This window comes from Diabrotica undecimpunctata, chromosome 5, assembly GCF_040954645.1.
Source record: "Diabrotica undecimpunctata isolate CICGRU chromosome 5, icDiaUnde3, whole genome shotgun sequence".
Taxonomy (NCBI): domain Eukaryota; kingdom Metazoa; phylum Arthropoda; class Insecta; order Coleoptera; family Chrysomelidae; genus Diabrotica; species Diabrotica undecimpunctata.
In genome coordinates, this window is record NC_092807.1 from 20,416,295 (window position 1) to 20,436,429 (window position 20,135).

The 20,135-nt window shown below is 32.2% G+C and overlaps 1 protein-coding gene across 1 annotated transcript; it reads left to right on the plus strand.

Moving 5' to 3' along the window:
* Positions 1 to 322: 322 nt before the first annotated feature.
* Positions 323 to 20,135, plus strand: LOC140442109 (uncharacterized). The gene is made up of 5 exons (XM_072533186.1): positions 323 to 645; positions 3,691 to 3,793; positions 7,016 to 7,123; positions 13,225 to 13,383; positions 20,001 to 20,135. The coding sequence occupies exons 1-5, from the start codon at positions 527 to 529 to the stop codon at positions 20,133 to 20,135; spliced, it is 624 nt and encodes a 207-aa protein (XP_072389287.1). The 5' UTR covers positions 323 to 526.

The following is a 20,135-nucleotide window of genomic DNA, read 5'->3' on the forward strand; positions in this document are numbered from 1 at the left end:
AGAGAGACTTAGAGAGAGACTGAGAGGGAGAGACACTGAGGGAGAGAGAGAGAGAGAAAGTATATAATTTTGTATTGCTTCTATATGTGCGATTTTACTTATTGATAATTCATTGCTATTCAGTGGCATGAACAAACCTTTAATATTACTGAATTTTGAATTTATATCTCTAGGGTTAATACTATGACTAAAAGAGTCCTTTTTTTATTCACATATTATTAATATCCAATTTTCACTTAATAATTACTTTTTTTAAATATGTTTCGTAGGCTTCCTATATGATTCAATATTCTTAATCCCGCCATTGTTTTCTACTAGAGGACTCCCGTACGTCATTGTATATCCCTTTGACTGGGCAGTTAGTCCCTGGTATGAAATTATTTACTGTACGCAGGCGTTCGTTCATGGAATAACTATAACAATCATTACTACTGGAGTTAACTTTTTGGTTCTTGGTACATTATTAAGTATTAGCAGTCAGTACTGTATCCTTCAAGAATGCTTCGAAATCTTTAATGCTCCTGAGATGTATGCTACTAACAAGAAATTAAGAAAAATTATGAAGGATGATTTGGAAAATAAATACACTGACGAAAGGAAGGAATATTTTGTTAGGTGTGTTAGACATCATCAACTTATCTTAAGGTAAGTTTATACTTATACAGTGTATACACAATATACATAGTAGTTACAGTTAAACACAAAATGGTTTTGGCTTTCATACTGTGTATCAGCAATAAGGTCAGTTTTGCGTTCCTTGTCAGTATGCTAAAATATTTTTAGTACTTAAAAATATTTTTTTTGCCCTTTACATGTTTCTATTACCAAATGCTTTTTTAAAATTAATAAAGTATGTACTGTACATTCATTTTTCTGTAAAAATAGGTCTTTTACAATCCTTATTAATTAAAATAGGCGAAATCGATAATTTTCTAAAATGAGCTGAGTTAATACGAAAGGCATTCAATGATTTTAACTGTCGATACTTAATTTAAAATATTAGAAGAAAATAATATCAAAGGCGACGTAATTATCTACGCTCAATTCGGGAATGTCATTAATTTCCAGACATACAACACATGCACAACAAGCATTAAATCTAACCCTAGAAGACGTCTTTAAAACTAAAAATTGGATAACATATGAGGCGCCCAGAATAATAATGGTCCAACTCCATATTTTTTAAAATTCGCGTTTTGTGTACAGAATAAAATCTTTCAGAATAAACTTGGCCCAACTCCTAATTATATCTACTGAAGTAGAGATGGCACCACTCGTATACAAAATCGTCATACAATTTGTTATACAAAATCAAAATATTTCAATTTAAAAGTGGTCTAAGTTTAAGTGTCAGTATAACAACGGTACAAATCCGGAGTTGGACCATTATCACTCTGAAGTATCACGCCACTTCGGGGAACGTGTTTTGAACTTGCATGTATTTTTATTAAAAATTGTTGTGTAAAAAAAGTTTTCGTTATGAATTCCAACGACAATGAGGATTATATTGATTCTGGATCAGAATATCTTCCGAGTTCAGACAGGAATAATGAATATTCATCTGATGAGTACTCATAACTTAACATAACCTAAAAGTAATGATATTTTAAGGAAAAAAATAGTATCAAATTGCAATTGACGTTTCAGTTATTTAATTAAGAGTACCTAATTAAGTTTATCTTTGAGTAGTTTAGGTCTCAATTGTTTAAATACCAATAATTAATATATTTTTCTTTTTAATTGCACTAAAACATTGTGTTATTGTTTTAGACTGTGATGAGAGCCTTAGTAATGAACTGATGGAACACGTCGGTATATTTCCAGCATATCAGAGTCACTATTCGAGATTGGAAAACCCTCATCGAAAATATTTAAACATCAATCTTACAGTAAAAAATGTACGATCTCTATAAAGAAAAATGTGCCACAGAGAATAGGGAACCGAAGAAATTAAAGTACTACTACCACGTCTTCAACAGTAAATTTAACTTGCACTTCAAACCTCCCCTTCGAGATACCTGCAACTTATGTGATTAATTTGAACTTACAATCAAATCCACACAAGAAGAACAATTCAAGAAAGAATTACTACTACAGAAAGATCTACATCAAAGGAAAGCAGATGCTGCCAGAGAGAGTTTAAAGAACGATTCAAAGAAAATAGATGAAGCCTATATGATTACATTTGACTTACAGAAAGCGCTACCCTATCCAAAATTAATTACTTCAGTAGCCTATTATAAGAGGAATTTGTACATATATAATTTTGGCATACATTACATGAACAACAAAACAGGATACATCTATGTATGGGACGAAACTGAAGGTGGTCGTGGATCACAAGATATTGCATCATGTTTAGTGAAATACCTAATGCAAGAAGGTTCTTCTTATGAGCATGTAATTGCGTATTCTGATTCGTATACAGGTCAAAACCGGAACATTAAAAGAAGCCTACCGTTGTTAAAACTTGTACAAGATCCAGAAGTAAGAACTCAAATAATAGATTTGAAGTTCCTAGTTTCTGGTCACTCCTACTTGCAGAATGATGGAGAATTTGGTATTATAGAGAGTGCTAGCAGAAAACATGCTCTTATTTACAGCCCTCAGGAATGGATACAAATAATACAAAATACAAAAAAGCAACATCACTTTGTCGTCACTGAAATGCAGCGAGAAGAATTTTTAAGCACAGAAATGTTGGAAAACCAAGTAACAAACAGAAAGAAAACTATCTGCGGTTATAAATTCAATTGGTTAAAAATTCGATGGCTCCGTTTTCAACGAGATCGTCCGCAACAGTTCCAGTTTAAAGAAATATTAAACAAATGTATGGAGTTTTACACGGTGGATATTTCCAAAAAGAGATGCGGTAGACCCATGAAAAACGTGCAATGTACAGCAAGGTCCTCTGTATCCATCCAGAAGAGCACTCACTGATGCATAAAAGAGACATGTTAGACTTATTACTTAAGATTACCTTACATACCTCCGATCTTTCCTCACTACTACAGAAATCGGCTGACGCAGATAGCAACACGGTCTTCAACTATTAATGAAGAAAATCGCTCTTCAGCCGACGAGATTATCTTCCTATCGTAATTATACGTATATAAAGTTCTTCAAATAAATAATTCTTTGTATTACTGTGCTTTATTATATTATTATACATATGTATATGCAATATCACAGTTAGATATTTTTAAAATGCAGAAATTATTAACAATGACAATAATTAAACCTCATTCAAATAAATTTTAAAAAAATGAGTCATTTTAAAAATGGTAAAAGTCCAATTTTATTTTTTCAAACACAACTTAAACTCAGTATTCAAGCAAGATTTCAATATTTTGTATTATTGTTATAAAACTAAACATCTAATATTAATTCAAATCCAATTACGGTACATATGTGATATTTCTAGAATTAACTTGATAATTGATTTCACAAAACCTTCAATATCTCAGTTTCAACTTTTGTGGAGTTGGATTATTGTTATTCTGGGCGCCTCATATGACATTAACGTTAATGGGAACAAATTAAACCACCTCCGATTCGCTGACGACATCGCGATTATAGCTAGCACATATAGCTTATTTTTTACAAATATTACCTCTACACTTTAGCACTAAGTAAATCATTTATAGTAAATTTCAAACTAACAATTTTAATATATCATTTATATTTTAGACTCACGAACCAACTTAACAATGCAATGAATCCTCTAGAGCTATATCAGTTAGCTGTAAGTATTTTTGCTCTATGCCTTGGCGCACTTCGGATTGCAAATGTGGTTAGTTTATTCTTCTCCTAATAATAAATAATAAGCCAAATTAATAACCTACAATAGCTATCATTAATTTTGCAAAATATGTTATAAACATTATATTTTTGTTCAATATTTTGTTTAAATAATTATTTTATTCGGAATTTTTTTAGGTTTTGTTTATTTTTAAATATCTTGTTTAGGTGTATTATCTGTTTTTTTTTTCAAATAGTTGGAGATGAAATATTCTTACGATTAAATATGCTGTTCAATATTTATTTATTAAAAGGTATATTTCTAATCAATTTAGTAAGTTTATCTGTAATTTGAAAAAAACCCCTTTTGGATTTAGGAGTTTCTGCTTCACTTATGGAACTGCTTGGTAAATTAACATTTGATAATGGTCGACCCCTTTTCCTTGGCAAACTATTCTTGCCCACCTTGCATAAATTTTCTGCAATATATAGTTTGAAGTCAAATAATGGCATATAATTTACACTCTTTTGGCGCCACAGGATCCATGCATTCGCAATGCAAATGTTCAACAGGTGAAAAAATATTTTCTTGTACCATTTTTTTGAACATAACTGAATCCTATAGAGACCCAGCATGGAATCCAATTGATCAACTCCTCCCATATGCTTGTTATAAACATCGATTGGTTTAGGACAAGGAATTTCACGATGTTCTTTGGCTTCTCGAAAATAGCGCTCTCTGGAAGTAATAGGAGAACTACCTACGTATGTTGAGAGCATGGTAACTAGTTTGTTGTCATACCAACAAACACAAGAGATTTCTACTCCATCTATAACAGCAATTTTCTCTATCATAGTACCTCGACCATGTTTTTTAACTCTTTTGGTGTAGGCATTTGGCATCACTAAGGGTAGCAAACCATTTTGTGAAAAATAAACTTATAGGTTCGGGCTGTTGAACCAATTATCAAAACATACTTTATGATTTTTGTGTCGTGGGATTGTACTATTTAGTTTTGTAACTATATTTCCATTTGCTCCAAGATCTCGTGCACCATCAGATATAACATTACTTTGCTTTCCAGCAAATATATTAAAATCGTAGCTAATTCCTGAAACTCCACTAAGTACCAAATTTTTGAATCCCCATTTCTTGGGTTTCTTAGGATTGTATTGGTTTAGACTGTGTCTTGTTTTAGTAGGTATGATTTGATCATCAATAGAGAGATACTCTTCTTTAGGAACTAATAATAATTGTTCACGTATGTTCTCTACGAGAGGTCTTATTTTAAAAAATTTATCATGACCGGGTAAACCAGCTCGTATAAACTTATTGTTTTAAAAAAAACATGTAAAATGTTTTAAATATGTTAAAAATGTAAACATTTTTTAATCTCTTCCCACTGATTACAACTCAGTTTCGTATACAAGTCGTTGGCCTAAAAGTGAGTTCCAGTAGAGTCTACTAGAAGGTAATTTTAAAATTGACTTAAATGCGCTGATTCCAATAAATTGTTCAATTTCATACTTCGTAATGTTGCCGGGTTTGCTGACGTTATATTGCACTGATTTTAAATTTAAGTCGTCATTTAAAAAAATAAGTCGTCATTAAATAAGAACTTAAAAAAGTCTATAGATCTCTCCAATCTCTGCATGCATTCTGGCCATTCAGATTCTCCCAAGAAAGCATAATCATTTTCATAATAACTCTTCAATTTTGATTCCTTCCATAATATTTTCTCTTTCTTGTTTTTAGATGTAGATATTGATTTATTTTTGTCTGCTGGTTTGAGTCCTATTGAGGTAGTTGCCCTTACATCGTCAAGTTCTGATTCGGCATCAGATGTCTCTATGTCAGAATAATCAGTTTCAGATACTACTACGGACTGAAGACGTTGTTTTATAGACGAAGAAGGTAAATATTCTTCGTCTGAATCAGTATAATCATCGTCGCTTAACCCTCCATCACTGGGAATAGTGTTCACATATTTAGAACTGCGATAAAACCTTTGGGGATCCATTTCTGAAAACAAATAATATCTACATAAATTACTTTTCAAATGCATACAAAGCCATATATGGCTTCGACAAAATCTGTATATTTTTTACGATAATGCATAAGAAGCCATATACGGATGATCACTAAATGTCGTTTTCTCTGACAAACCCAAGTAAATAATCACTAAATATCATCTAACTTATAAAGAACAAACACCAATTAGACATGAAATAGTAAAAAAAATTGATTACTTACTTGAAAAATGCCGATGTTTGAAGATAAATTTTTCACTTGTTCTAAAAAATCGCAATGCACAGCACATTGTAACTAAAATGATTGGGTTGACTTGTCTAGCAGAGTTGCCAGATTTTAAAAATATACAGAGGTTTCCAAACAAATGTACGGTTCACGTTATGCTATGCCTGCGTATGTGCTGAACTTTAAACATACAAAAAAAAATAGTAAACTACTCAATCCATATATGGATTTCCATGCGGTAGAGGGTTAATTAATTAAGGAAGAAGGGTAGAAGTTTTCAAAAAGTATACTTCCTAGTCAAAGAAGAGATTCCGTTTAATTAACGGCATGTGTTAATATAAATATGTAACCTAAAAATAATTGCTTGGATGAACTTTATTCTCTACTTAAATACAAAATCAACCACTGATTGATTGCCGTCCATAAAATATCGAGTTTCTCTTATCCTTCGAAAAAAGATATTATTAATCCTTTATTTTTCCTTTTCATTTTACAAATTCTGTCTACTTTTATTTCAGTTGGGACGGTTCAATTCTCAATTATTTTTGATCTCAAGACGCCCCATTCTTGATTTATAGACTTACGTCCCAATGCTCGCCGTTGTCCTTCAAAACACCTGAGTGCCGATTTACAAAGTGAACATACTTGGCCCTGGAAATCTTCAGTTCTCTTTTGGTTCGAAGACTAAATGTTTCTTTGGTCAATTTTATACTACCCAAAGGTATACTCAACTTCTGGGCATCCTCTCTATTCTCACCTTCCCACACAGGCAGAAAGTGGGGAAAGTGTCGTTGACCAGCTGACAAGTGTATCAGTTTCATCAAGAACAATAAAAGCTGACCAGGATATTTAGTCATTATAAAATTTAAACGTCACCTATTTTTAGAAAAAAACAATAAAACAAAACAGAAAGTAAACAACTGAACAAAATCAAAGGTAGCTAGTATAAAATAATTATTTAAAGATAATTAATAAAAATGTAACGTTGATACCAGTAAAATATATTTTCAATTTTAGGAGTCTTTAGGTAACGTTGCAGAACAAGCAGTAGGTTTATTATATTTATTTGGGTTTTCCATACAGCTATGTGTTGACTGTTTTTTTGGAACATATCTTTACCATCAAGTAAGTGAACAAAACAGGGACTATTATAATTTACGACGACTGCTATTTAAGTCATGAGATACGCCAATACTTGTGTAAAAAGCATTAACTGTAATAATAACATAAAGTTTGCGATAGGTAAAAGAAATAAAATAAGACTTACTCACAATAAATTTAATTTTACTACCAAAACGACCGGTTTCGCTTTCTACACTTTGCAAAGCATCTGCAGGTCAAACGCTGCAATGTAAATTAAATGCTGAAATTCTAGGGTGCTGTCTTATAAAGATAAAGATAAAAAATTACAGTAATTATGCCAATATTACATGTCTGTGTTTATTAATAGGAATAAAATTGATTAAGCAGACAAAGTAAAAACCCACAAATTGGTATGAGATAAGTTATTGAATTGTAATAAATTAGTAAAAAACAAAATACTACTTACATGCCGGTACAAGAATTATTAGTTAATGATTCGGGAAACATAGTTCAAACTATCCTGTATTGCTGATGATGAGTGATCTTCGGTTTTTATTGTAACTGTTTGATAATTAGTGGGGAAGTTTCTTGAGGGTAGAGATGTTAACAAATGAAATAGGAATAAGGTACTATGGGATTGTTTGTTAAATGAAAGTGATGTTTTATATTATTTAAATTATTAAAAGTTATTTATATTATTTAAAAGATATATTTTAGAAATGTGTGTTAATTTATTGAAATTTTTTTAATAAAAGTACAGTTGTATGACAATGAATGAAATTAGATTTACAATTTTGTGGGGGTAAAAGTTTAGTTTTGTTGGTAGTAAAATTAAATTGATTGTGAGTAAGTCTTATTTTTATTTCTTTTACCTATTTGAAATGGACTCACACAAGCAACACATTCATGATAAAGTTTGACGTTTATTGAATTAAGTTCTCAAATATCAGTTCAACAATCTTTAAACGCAATCGAACTTTTGCCTTTTTCACTAAACCATGAGATTCATTATCTAATATCGTTCTCGCTATTACTGTCATTAGAACTTGATCTTTTACTCTAAAAACCAGACGACATAATTATGCTTCTTCTTAATTAAATAGATCAACTCGGGCTGTACAGACTAGTCGTACGTTTTAACCTTTGCCTATGGACCAAGCGTGGAAGGAGGTAGAAGAGGTAGACAAGTTCACATATTTGGGATCAGTTATGAAAAGGAACGGGGGTGTAAAAAAGATATACAGACGAGAATAATAAAGGGTCAACATAAATTCAACGCTTTAAATAAAATTTGGCAAACAAGCGAAATACCAGAAACAACAAAAATTTAAATCTTTAATAGTTGCGTCAAAAGTAGACTACTTTACGGAGTAGAAACATGTAATCCACAACTAAAAAACTATAAACTGGTGTAAACAAATATTTAAAATAAATCGTGAAAATATACTGGCCTAACAGAATAACTAATACAAAACTATGTACAGAACAAAGTAAACCAACATATCTACTACAGTAAAGGAAGAAAATTCGAACTGGTTTGGCCAAACTTTGAGGAAAGATGAAAGCAACATAACCAGACAAGCAGTTAAATATCAATAAGGGAGGAAAAAGAGAGGAAGACCAGACACCAGCTGGAAAAAAACTTCAACGAGGAAATACGAAAAAATTGGCATAAGATAGGGTGAAATTAAAAACAAAAAAAAAATAGAATATAATGAAAGGAACTAGTACACAGTTCATCCAGAGAATAAATATGAAAGAAGATGCCCTGACCCAGCCAGTCAGCAATCTTACACTTTTGGCCAAAAAACGCATAAGCGCCCAATACTCCACAAGGAGGGATGGAACAACAGAGAGAGATAGAGAGAAAGAGATGGACTGGGTGCAACGTCCATTATAATGCCCATCAAGAGATTTGAGGGCCAAACTTACAAAGATTCCCATAATTATAAAAGATATAATGAAAACATGATCGAAAGTGTTTCGTTCATCACATTAAGTAAAGATATTTGAATATCAAATGTACTGTATTTTATTGATCTGAAATAAAGTTTATATTGAAATCAAATGAGCCTCAGAATTATATTTTTGTCATTTTTTGTCTTTTCCTAAATCGCTTAAAGGGTTGGTGTGCCTCGAACTATTTTTAGCCCTATAAGGGTGCCGCGACTAAATAAGTTTGAGAACCACTGGTCTAAGTCAGTAATGGCGAATTTATGACACACGTGTCAGTTATGACACACAAGCTTATTTTTAGTGACACGCATCATCAAAGATAAAAATTTTTATAATTCTAATATTTTTCAAAATAGGGATATTTTTAAACTAATTAGTCTAACTAACTGATATGTAAAATATGTATCGAAAAGTAAATCATTGATTTAAAAAATTTTGGTGTTTGTATTTTAACCCTCGAGTGGAGGCGCTGGTGCAATAGTGCTACCAATATTACTTTATGAGTGGGTGGCGCGTGACTATTGGGTTATTTGTTTTTATACCTCTCAGTATCTTCCTAGAAATAGACGAGGAAGTTTTAGTTAAATTTGTGCGATTTAATTTCGTTAATGTCTTTGTCTACGGCAACTTAAATTTAATTGGATCATTTTTGCTACTACGCGTCCAGTCATGTAAGTGAATTAATTTTTATTTTTTTCTTTATAATAAAATTTTTTCTGCTACTACTAATTTTAGATTGCTAAAAAAATGTCGGTTATCACTTTCTTTGTATTACAGCGTTGCCAAAATTTACATTTTACTCTATTTTAGGGCAAAAGGACTTACAGAGGAAGAGCTTCGAAAAATTTTAGAAGATATGTCTGATATAGAAGAAATTAATGACTCAGATGATGGAGAATGGAGCGAAGAAGACGGAGAGATTGTAACCAAAGAAGACCATAATTCAGGTTCAGAGATAGAGTTGGAAGACATTGAGGAAAATGAGGCTGTTTATGCTAGTGACTCCGGTTCTGATATGGAAGTAGATTCTGACAGTCTGCCTGGCGAAATCGATAATAACTTTTATACCGGTAGAAACAAGAAAACCAAATAGAAAAAAACTAGTTACCATTCACAAACTTCCAAGACCAGTTCAAAAAATCTTTTAAAAACGAATCCTGGCCCGAAAGGGACTGCAAAAAACGTTCCCACTGAGATTGAGGCTTTTTTGAAATTAATTGATGATAGCATTATAAATGATATCGTGCATTTTACAAATCTGTATATTGAAAAAAAGAGAAAGGGGGTTAATTATAGCAGAGAAAGAGCAGTTAAAGTTACAAGTAAATCTGAAATGATGGCTTTGTTTGGATTATTGTTTCTAATTGGTACTAAAAAAGGAAGTCGGACTAATGTCCAGGAACTGTGGACAAATGACGGAACAGGTTTGCCAATTTTGAGGGCCTGCATGAGCTATAGGCGGTTTTAATTATTGCTGCGATGTATAAGGTTTGACGATAAAGAAACACGAGAACAACGTAAAAAATTGGATAAACTGGCGGCAATTAGAGCATTTTTAGACAAGTTTCAAGACAACTGTAAGAAATATTATAATCACAGTTACTATGTAACCATAGATGAAAAACGGGAACCTTTTAGAGGACGATGCAGCTTTATCCAATATATCCCGAATAAACCGGCCAAATACGGTTTAAAAATTTTTGCGCTTCGGGATGCCGAAACTTATTATACCAGTGCTTTTTAAGTTTACTGTGGCAAACAGCCTGAGGGGCCCTACTGTAAATCTAACTCTCCATCTGATATAGTAAACAGACTAGTTGCGCATATAAAAGGTACTAATAGAAATCTGACCACCGATAATTGGGACACCAGCTATCCTTTGGCATGTTCACTTTTGAAACAAAAAATTACAACCATTGGTACTCTGCGAAAAAATAAATCAGAAATACCTCCCGAGTTTTTGCCCCACAAAGATCGTGCAATTGGATCTTCGTGCCATGGTTTTCAAAAAGAGGTGTGTATGGTGTCTTACGTTCCGAAAAAGTCAAAATCTGTAGTATTACTTTCTACTATGCATGATGATGGAAAAATTGACGAAAAAACTGGAATGCCCTAAATAATTCTTGACTACAATAAGACCAAGGATGGCGTCGATACAGTCGACCAATTATGTGGGGGATATTCAGAAGGTGGCCCTTAGCATTATTTTATGCTCTTTTCAATATTGCTGGAATAAATGCCCAGATTTTATATAACAGTAACCAAACGTTGCGCCATAATGTGAAAGACAGAAAAATAAATTTACGTCACAATTGTGTAACAAATGTGATAATTTTGTCTGTCAAGAGCACAGTAAAACTACGATTACCTGTCACCGATGTAAAACCAATTTAGTGGAATCTGACGAAAGTGACTAACTTTTTATGTTTACAGTGTTTGTTTATTTGTTTGCTATGTAAAATATACGTTTAATAAATATTTAAAACAATTTCCTAAAACTTTATTTACTTATAAGCCATTTAAATACTTCTAGAACTTTAATTTGCTGCTGGCAGCATATTTGCACCACGCGTCCACTCACGCGATAATTATAGGCCCGTCCGCTCGAGGGTTAAGTTGCATTTAACAAATAAATTGCATTTAACAAATAATTAAAGTAAAAATTATGAATATTTCTATTGTTTCAGTCTTTACTTTTGTGATGTGTGACACGCTAGGCAAATTATAATTTAATTTTTCAAATTTTGACAAACCGAGTTCAAAATGTTCGTCATTACTAGTCTTGGTCAATATACAAGTGTTTGCAGAATGAAGTTTTTGCATTGATGGTCTGCATTGACAAAATCCTGAATGGAGACCCCAAAGCAAAGAAAATCAACATTTATACAGACAGCCAAGCGTCTATTCTGTCCGTAAAGAAGCCACTTATCCAACTAAAACTTGTAAAGAACTGCAGAACTCCTCAACAGTCTGGCAAGACAATAAAATGTCTTTAATATGGGCACCGAGCCATGAAGTGGTGCATGCGAATAAACGAGCAGATCTGTTAACAAAACAAGGCTCAAGAGAAACCTTTGAAGGCGCAGCATAATTTTGTTGCAATACCAAAGAAGAAGCTATAAACGTGGTTAAGAAGTGGTTAATAAGAAATCATAAAAAGAAAGATGTAATGTTTAGCTCTTTAGGACTGTGGTACTAACTTACTATACTACTTACGATAGGTTTTATTAAGCTTTATTAGGATATCTAAATTAACATTATTATTCATGTTCACTCACATGGAGTCCCTAACCTAATTGTGTTGTCCATGTCTGGTTGTCATGTCACAGCTGTCACTTGTGGTTCCGTTTACCAAGTGCAACGTTGCCAAGTATATGCGTACATGAGAACCATGCATAACAAAATAGAACGCCACTTAAGGGCAAATCCAGACTGAGAAAATATTAAGAAAATTGATAAAAAAAACTCTCGGATAATTTATTGAATCTCAATATACGAGATATTAAAGTGATCAACGAAATGGTGACAGTCGTTTAAAACAATACCTATACAAAATAGATAAGGTAGGCATCATGCAGAAATTGCAAAATGGAAGAAGAAACTGCCATACACATTTTATGCCACTGCATTTTGTTAAGTGATATAAGGCAGGAATTCACTGGTCAACTGAGGACTGAACCAAAAGAGATGCTAAAACTACCAATGAGGAAAACTGTTCGTCTTCGTTGAGATCACAAGACTTGAATTTTATTTATTTTGAGTTAAATGAAAAAAAAAAAACATAATTTGTTAAGTACCGAAGATTAACGTGTCTCTCTTAAACTAAGAAGCATCTATCTAGGAATGTATTATAAGGCTAGATTAAAAATAATTCAACACAAAGAATCTTCTGGTGCAAAGCCGGTGGTAGTTTAAAAAAAGTATGATGTAATCCACTATTTTAAAGTCTCATCATTTTATCGAGTTAGGTGACCTGCAAATTTTTATTTAAGTTTTACCACTTGCCGGTAATGCACTTGATTGTTTGCACTTTGTTCATTACCTTAATCCATTCATGACCCTTTTTGGAAATTTAACAGTTTTATATGCAAAATTTTCTCTATGCTTTTATTTTTGTCCTTCTCTCACAACTTAACTGACAACTTACAATATGCAAATAACAAAATACAATAACTTTTTTTTATTAGGCAAGCCTCTTGCCAGATGCTATATTTCACAGTAACTGGAGGACTTTGGAAGATGAAGAATTAAGAAAAGATTTTGTATTTTTATTACAAAATTCTCAAAGAATACCACAGTTTAATGCGTATAATGTCTATGATATGCATATGATGTCGTTTATTAAGGTAAGTACACTAGTAGTCCAGGATATGACGGTTTTTTGCTCAGAATTCTTTTTATACACATGGATTTGCTTGAAATTACACAGTAGGTAGAAAATAGCTCAGAGATCAAAATCTACCATATGCCAATATGTGCTCTTTCTCTGGGTGTGGTTATCACTCCAACTCGGGGTGAAAAAATTTATCAATTTATCAAGATTTTAGTTTTACTTTATTTCTATAGAGAAAATATTAAACGAGATATTATGCTTGTGTAAAGGTTTTATTCGCAGCTCTTTTAGCGCATCTCTTTTTAAAACGAACGCTGGAAAAAAAAATATACATCACTTTGCAGCTATTAAATAAACTACTAAATGGTGTATATTAAAGCCCTTAGTTTTAAAAAGGGTTGCGCTAAAAGGGCTTGAAGATGGTGCTAAACGGATGGGAATACAACCTTTAAACAATCATATCTCGTTTAAGTTTTACACTATAGAAATATAAAAAAAAAATTAGGATATTCAATAAAAAAAGCTATTTTTTGTATTCCAGCATTTTTGAGAAATTCCGAAAATAGTGTCTTTGACTTAAGCTCGGATTTCTTCTGAACTTAGTTCATTTTCATTTTCGCTAGAAGTTTCACTTGAATATCTATTCGAATCAGAACTGGCATCTTCGTTAAAAATAACTTCTTCGTCTGCAGTATCAGAATTTGCCCCAATTAATTATTCGTCTTCTTCTCGAAATAATGCCTCAGCGAATGCTTGAAGTTCTTTATTTTAAGTCGATTGAGATTTCTAACTGGAATGTGATCCCTGAAAAATAAAATTAATAATAAAAGTTTTTATCTACATGAGAAAAAGTATTGTTTATAAAGAAAAATTTATTTTGTGCCATGACTAAAAAACAATTAAAAGATAACTTACATTATTACATACTTTCAATTTTAATTACCACTGTATAGAGCAATCCTTCACTGATAAATATTGATACAAAATTTATTGAAGGCAACTATCAGAGACAGAAAATAAATATTTATTTATTGGACATATCCGGATTTTAGACAACACTATTATTTTAGGATTATTTATTATGATATCAACAATACAATACAAAATACCACGATAAAAAGGAATAATTCAAAGTTCTTCGGATTCATCTTCACCTTCTGCAGTTGGCCATGTAAATAAGGAATCATAAAATATCTTGCACCCAGAAATGTTCTCATCCAAGTAGGTTGCAAGTTAATAGATGTTCTAATCTCTTTTTCTTAATCGGAACTCTGACTTGAGGATAGGCGAAGTTAACAGGAAGTGACTCTACTTTGGTGCGTGTAGAAACATCAAATATATGGTGAACAATTCCATCAATAAATTCATGAGCAACATTTTAACCTTTTGCCTGAGAGTTACAGGAAAAGTGCATGAACTTGCTGATAGAAAAAGAAAATTTTTGTTCTTTGGGAATATGCCTACCTAGTGATTTGTGTGATAAAACATTTCTTTTGTAATATTTAGTCCACCAGGACTTATAATCTTTAATAATACCATTATCATTCTTGATCAGATGGATAGTAAAACTTCTTTAAGTAATAGCAGTTATAATGAGTTTTATATACTCTTTCAATGTGTAAATCCTATCAGCCTTTTTATTATTCTCTTTGCTACAGAAAAGTTAGTCACAAAGCATGAACGAGAATGATTCGATAACCACGAATAGGGTAGTACTGGTTCACCGTTTCAAATCTGAGGTCTGTTAAGGCTCTGGCGAACCTTAAAACTATATGTTGTTGGTTTTGACCTCCAGCTCCATCAGAGAAGGAACACACCTCGTTAGGGCTCTTTTTGCCTAATTCTTCGTGATATACGTAGAAGTAGCTTTTACTGGTTTTAAGATCATGTATGTTAAACACACTGACTCTAAGTTAAATTAGGTAAAATGTATCTTGGATAGGTGTTACCGGTAGAAATAGATTTTGCATATAGTCCATGCATATTCCTCCTACCGATGGACCCCTTTTGGTAAGGGCCTCTAACTCATTCATTTTAGCAAAAAACTTTTTTGATCTTTTTAACTATTGCTACCCTCTTAGCATTATCATTCAAATATTGGGACTCTATTTTTAAATCTAGTTCTTCGCATTTGCTGGAGGTGTCCATCTGAGGCCTACCGAAGCGTAACTGAAGACAGCTCTATAAAATCCATATTCAACTGGGACATTTGGAAATTTTTTTTCGTTCAAATATTTCACTTTGCGTCCCGTGTAGTGTGCTAGTTTGACAAGAAATGACTCAATATGGGCTTTTATACTCTTGACTATTTCTTCAGATTTTGCACTATTTGATTTTTGTTTACCTCTCATGTCAACAGGTACCTATTTGTTCTTTTTTCTAGAAGCTCTATTAACCGACCTACTCTGTGTTTCGTTGTAGCATGCAGACTTAAAAATGCAGATTTACAAACCGAATAAACTCCTGTACTTGTTGTCAACCTGTACGAAATTGAGTGTTCATGAGGTTTTCTCCTGTTTTCTTCAGTGTTTTGTCTAGGATGCCGTCGGGTAACTGTCAATAATTCAATAAGGGACTGAAGATAAGAGTCTTGAGCATTTTTGTTTTCTAATTTATAAAATTTTGTAAAAATATCTTCTCTACATTCACGGGGAATGGCAAGAAAGCTTTTTACATCTACAATGTAATAAGTCTAGTAAGAATAAAATATTTAATAAAATTTGAGGTTATATCAACATACCTGCATGGTTCTCCAATCGTTTTTAATCGTTTTTTTAACAGCCTTCCAACACTCTGGATTTCGCCTTTTTTTAATGTTTAATTCGAGATTATCATCTTGTACAGCTTCCATAGTGACGAATGACAAATGTATATTGGGTCGAATAGACATACGTTGTAGATTTTGTAGAAATACTGAACATGTCCACTTTTGATGTTGACTTATCCGGTTTTTCCACAATACCATAATTTCTAATACCCATAAAAGCATTATTAGTATGAGGATATGTCTGGTTTCTGTGCAAAACTTCTTCACGTCCTCATACTTATAATGGATTTCTGTCAAAATTTTAAAAATGCCTATTTATGGACATATCCGCTTTCTCTTCTCACAGATTCAGTTACGGGCTTAAGCCCGAACAAATTGTTCGTGCTTATTAAATATTAAAAGATTTCCTTAATTTACAATATATTTTTTGTAAAGTTTAAAGTTTCTTGACAAATTAATTTTAACTTTTAGGTTATAAAAGTAGCCTTCTCATTTTATACCATGTTATCAAAACTAAACTAAGAAAAGAAGGATATATAACAAGCACTTTTCTGTTATTGGGTTGCATTTGTAATTGTTTAATAAAGATTATTCAACGCTATTATGTTTTATTTCATTAAAAAAACATCATATTTATTTTACTATTACAGTGTATTGAATTTTTTTAACGTAGTTACTTTGTTATTGAATATTTTAAATTTTGATAATATTTTAAATTAAGAGATTAAGGGAACCGCAAACAAAAGAAAAAAGTGTAAAAACGATCACTCAAAATTTAAAGAATACCCAAGAATGAAATGAAACTAGCTATAACATTGATCAGAAATGAAAAAATATAAACAAAAAATAATGAAAACAGTAAATGAAAACTTAAATCCAAAGAAAGGAAATTATGAAGACTGGATGAATAAAGAGATACTACTATTTAATGAATAAAAGAAAATTATTCCAAATAAAAAATCCAATTCAATATAATGATACCAATCGATTAATTAAAAAGAAAATAAAAAAGCTTAAAAGTTAACAAACCAAGCAAAATAGAGTTGATATTAAGAGATTAAGGGAACCGCAAACAAAAGAAAAAAGTGTAAAAACGATCACTCAAAATTTAAAGAATACCCAAGAATGAAATGAAACTAGCTATAACATTGATCAGAAATGAAAAAATATAAACAAAAAATAATGAAAACAGTAAATGAAAACTTAAATCCAAACAAAGGAAATTATGAAGACTGGATGAGATACTACTATTTAATGAATAAAAGAAAATTATTCCAAATAAAAAATCCAATTCAATATAATGATACCAATCGATTAATTAAAAAGAAAATAAAAAAGCTTAAGAGAGAATGTTACATAAGCAATATCAAGAACTGGAAGAAATTAAGAAAAACATGATTTTTTTAACATGCATAAAAGAATTAGAGAACTAACAGAAATAAGAAAAACGAAAAAAAAAAATGGATATGTCGAATAAGACTTAAAGAGAGTTCGCTAATATTAGCGTTATTAGCAACAATGCTCCAACGGAAGAAAAATAGGATAATGAAAAAGACATGTTCTATGAGGCACTAGACCGAGAGTACGATGAGTGCCCAAAAATGACATCAAAATAATAGCAGGAGACTTTAATGAAGAAGGCAGAAGAGAGAATATATTTTCGTCCACCATCGAAAAAAAGAGCCTACATGTAGACTCTAATGATATCGGCCTCAGAATCATAAACTTTGCGATGTCTAAGAACATGGTAATAGCTGGGACACGATTTTCCCATAAACATACACATAAGGGAACTTGGAAATCTCCTGATATTGAAACAATTAACCAAATAGATCATATAATCATCGATGCAAGACACTGCTCTAACTTATTAGATGATAGGTCTTTTAGAGGAGCAAACATAGGTAGTGCTCACTATTTAGTTATAGCACGATTTAAAGAGAGAATATCCAATTTAAAAAAAGAAATCGAAAGAAGGAGAGAAAAAATCGACATTAATAAACTAAAAGATCCCTACATTGCAAATGTGTACAGACAGCAAATAGAAGATCAACTAAGGACAAAAAACTTAAAAAAAGAAGAAGACATTAACCAACTATGGGCAAATATACGAGATATTGTGTTACAGAAATCGGTTGCAATATTGGGCAAAATCAAGTCAAAAAAAACAAATCATTGGTTTGATCGTAAGTGCGAAATGGCCACAAATAGAACGAACGCAGCATATAAAAAAAAACCATCAACCTAGGTTGTACACGGAGAAAAAAAGAAGAGTATATACGTCTTAGAAGAGAGGAAAAACGTATCCATAGACGTATTTTTTGAATGCGGTTTCTAGAACTCGGAGAGGAAAAACCGGAAGCACCAGGCTACATGAAAAGGCCACTATCAAGGCTGTTGAGTCTCATTAAGAGGACCAAGCTAGATGAAGTGCTTTAAAATAAGGGGGAAACACAATAGATCTGCAAAGGTCGCAGTGTATCAGGCTCTATTGGCCGCCCCTTTTTCTACATTCTACATCCATAGACGTAAGAAGAGGGAATACGAGGAGAACACTCTCAATGGGATACAAAGTTTATGCGATAAAAATGGAACGAGGAAATCCTACAAATCCCTAATTAATAGCGGTCGAGAATTTAAACCACGATTAAAAATTTGCAAAGACACTAACGGTGAAATTCTATATGATAAAAACTCAGTTCTTGATGGATGGGCACAACATTTCAGCGAACATCTAAATATAAACGATATTGAAAGATGTTACTACATAGAAAATCAACAAAATCGACAACGTCAACTACACAGTGAAGACTCAATAAGAGAAGAAGTGTCACTAAAAGACAATAAAGCCCCAGGAATCGATGAAATCTGTTTGGAAATGTATAAAAAAAGTGGTGATCAACTTTTTGCAGCAATCCATAAACTAATAGGCAGAACGTTTCTGGCAGAATCGATACCAGAAGAGTGGCTAAAGGGAATAATATGTCAGTTACATTAAAAGGGAAATCAACTAGAGTGTAAGAACTATAAAGGCATTACTCTGTTAGCATCTGCGTATAAAATTTTCGGCAATGTATTGTTTGAAAGACTTAAACATTTTACAAAGGATATTGTTGGCCAATATCAATGCGAATTTACTGCTGGAAAGTCAACTACACATAAAATTCAAGCACATAGGCAGATTCTACAAAAGTCACTAGAATATAACATTGATACACACCATGCCTTCGTCGATTTCTAAGCAGCCTATGACAGTATGAAAAGAACTGCTAACAGTTTAAAACGTAAGCTCATGCTTAAGAATTGAAGGAGAAAACTCTACGTTCTTTGACATTAATAATGGTCTAAGACAGTGGGCAAAAGAATGAGAGACATGGTGCAATGTTTTACAAGGCTTGCGGAAGCGGTGAACGAGGAAAAAACTAAATATATGTTGATTTCTAAAAACCTTCGAAATATTCAACAAATAATTCAAATTAACAAATATACCTTTGAGTAAGTCAAAGAATTAACATATCTTGAATCGCTAGTAAACGCAACAAACACGACAAACGACGAAATAAAAAGACGCATAGCAATAGCAAACAAAACTGTTCACGGTCTCCAGAAATATTTAAAAATAAAAATATAAAACGTGCAGTAAAGCTTAATGTATATAAGACCTTAATAAGACCGGTTTTGATATATTGGGCTGAAACGTGGACCTTGTCTCAAAATGATAAAAAATTTCTTGGTATTTTTGAGAAAAAAATTCTTAGAAAGATTTTTGGAGCCGTAAATGAAAATAGGCTATTGCGTCGAAGATACAACTTTGAACTTTCAGTTATACCGATCCAGATATTATGAAATTCGTTAAAATGCAGAGACTTAGATGGGAGGATGACATTGCGAGGATATCAGACCACGAATCCACCACGAAAAACCAGAGGACACAAGAAGCAGAGGACGACCACGAAGAAGATGGATTGTTGATGTGGAAAAAGACCTACAGATTCTAA

Bases quoted from the DNA above. Each gene is read 5' to 3' on its own strand.
- LOC140442109 (XM_072533186.1), top strand. From the start codon at position 527: ATGTATGCTACTAACAAGAAATTAAGAAAAATTATGAAGGATGATTTG. The intron at 646-3,690 runs GTAAGTTTATAC...TTTATATTTTAG, and splicing joins CATCATCAACTTATCTTAAG to ACTCACGAACCAACTTAACA. The intron at 13,384-20,000 runs GTAAGTACACTA...GTTAAAATGCAG, and splicing joins ATATGATGTCGTTTATTAAG to AGACTTAGATGGGAGGATGA.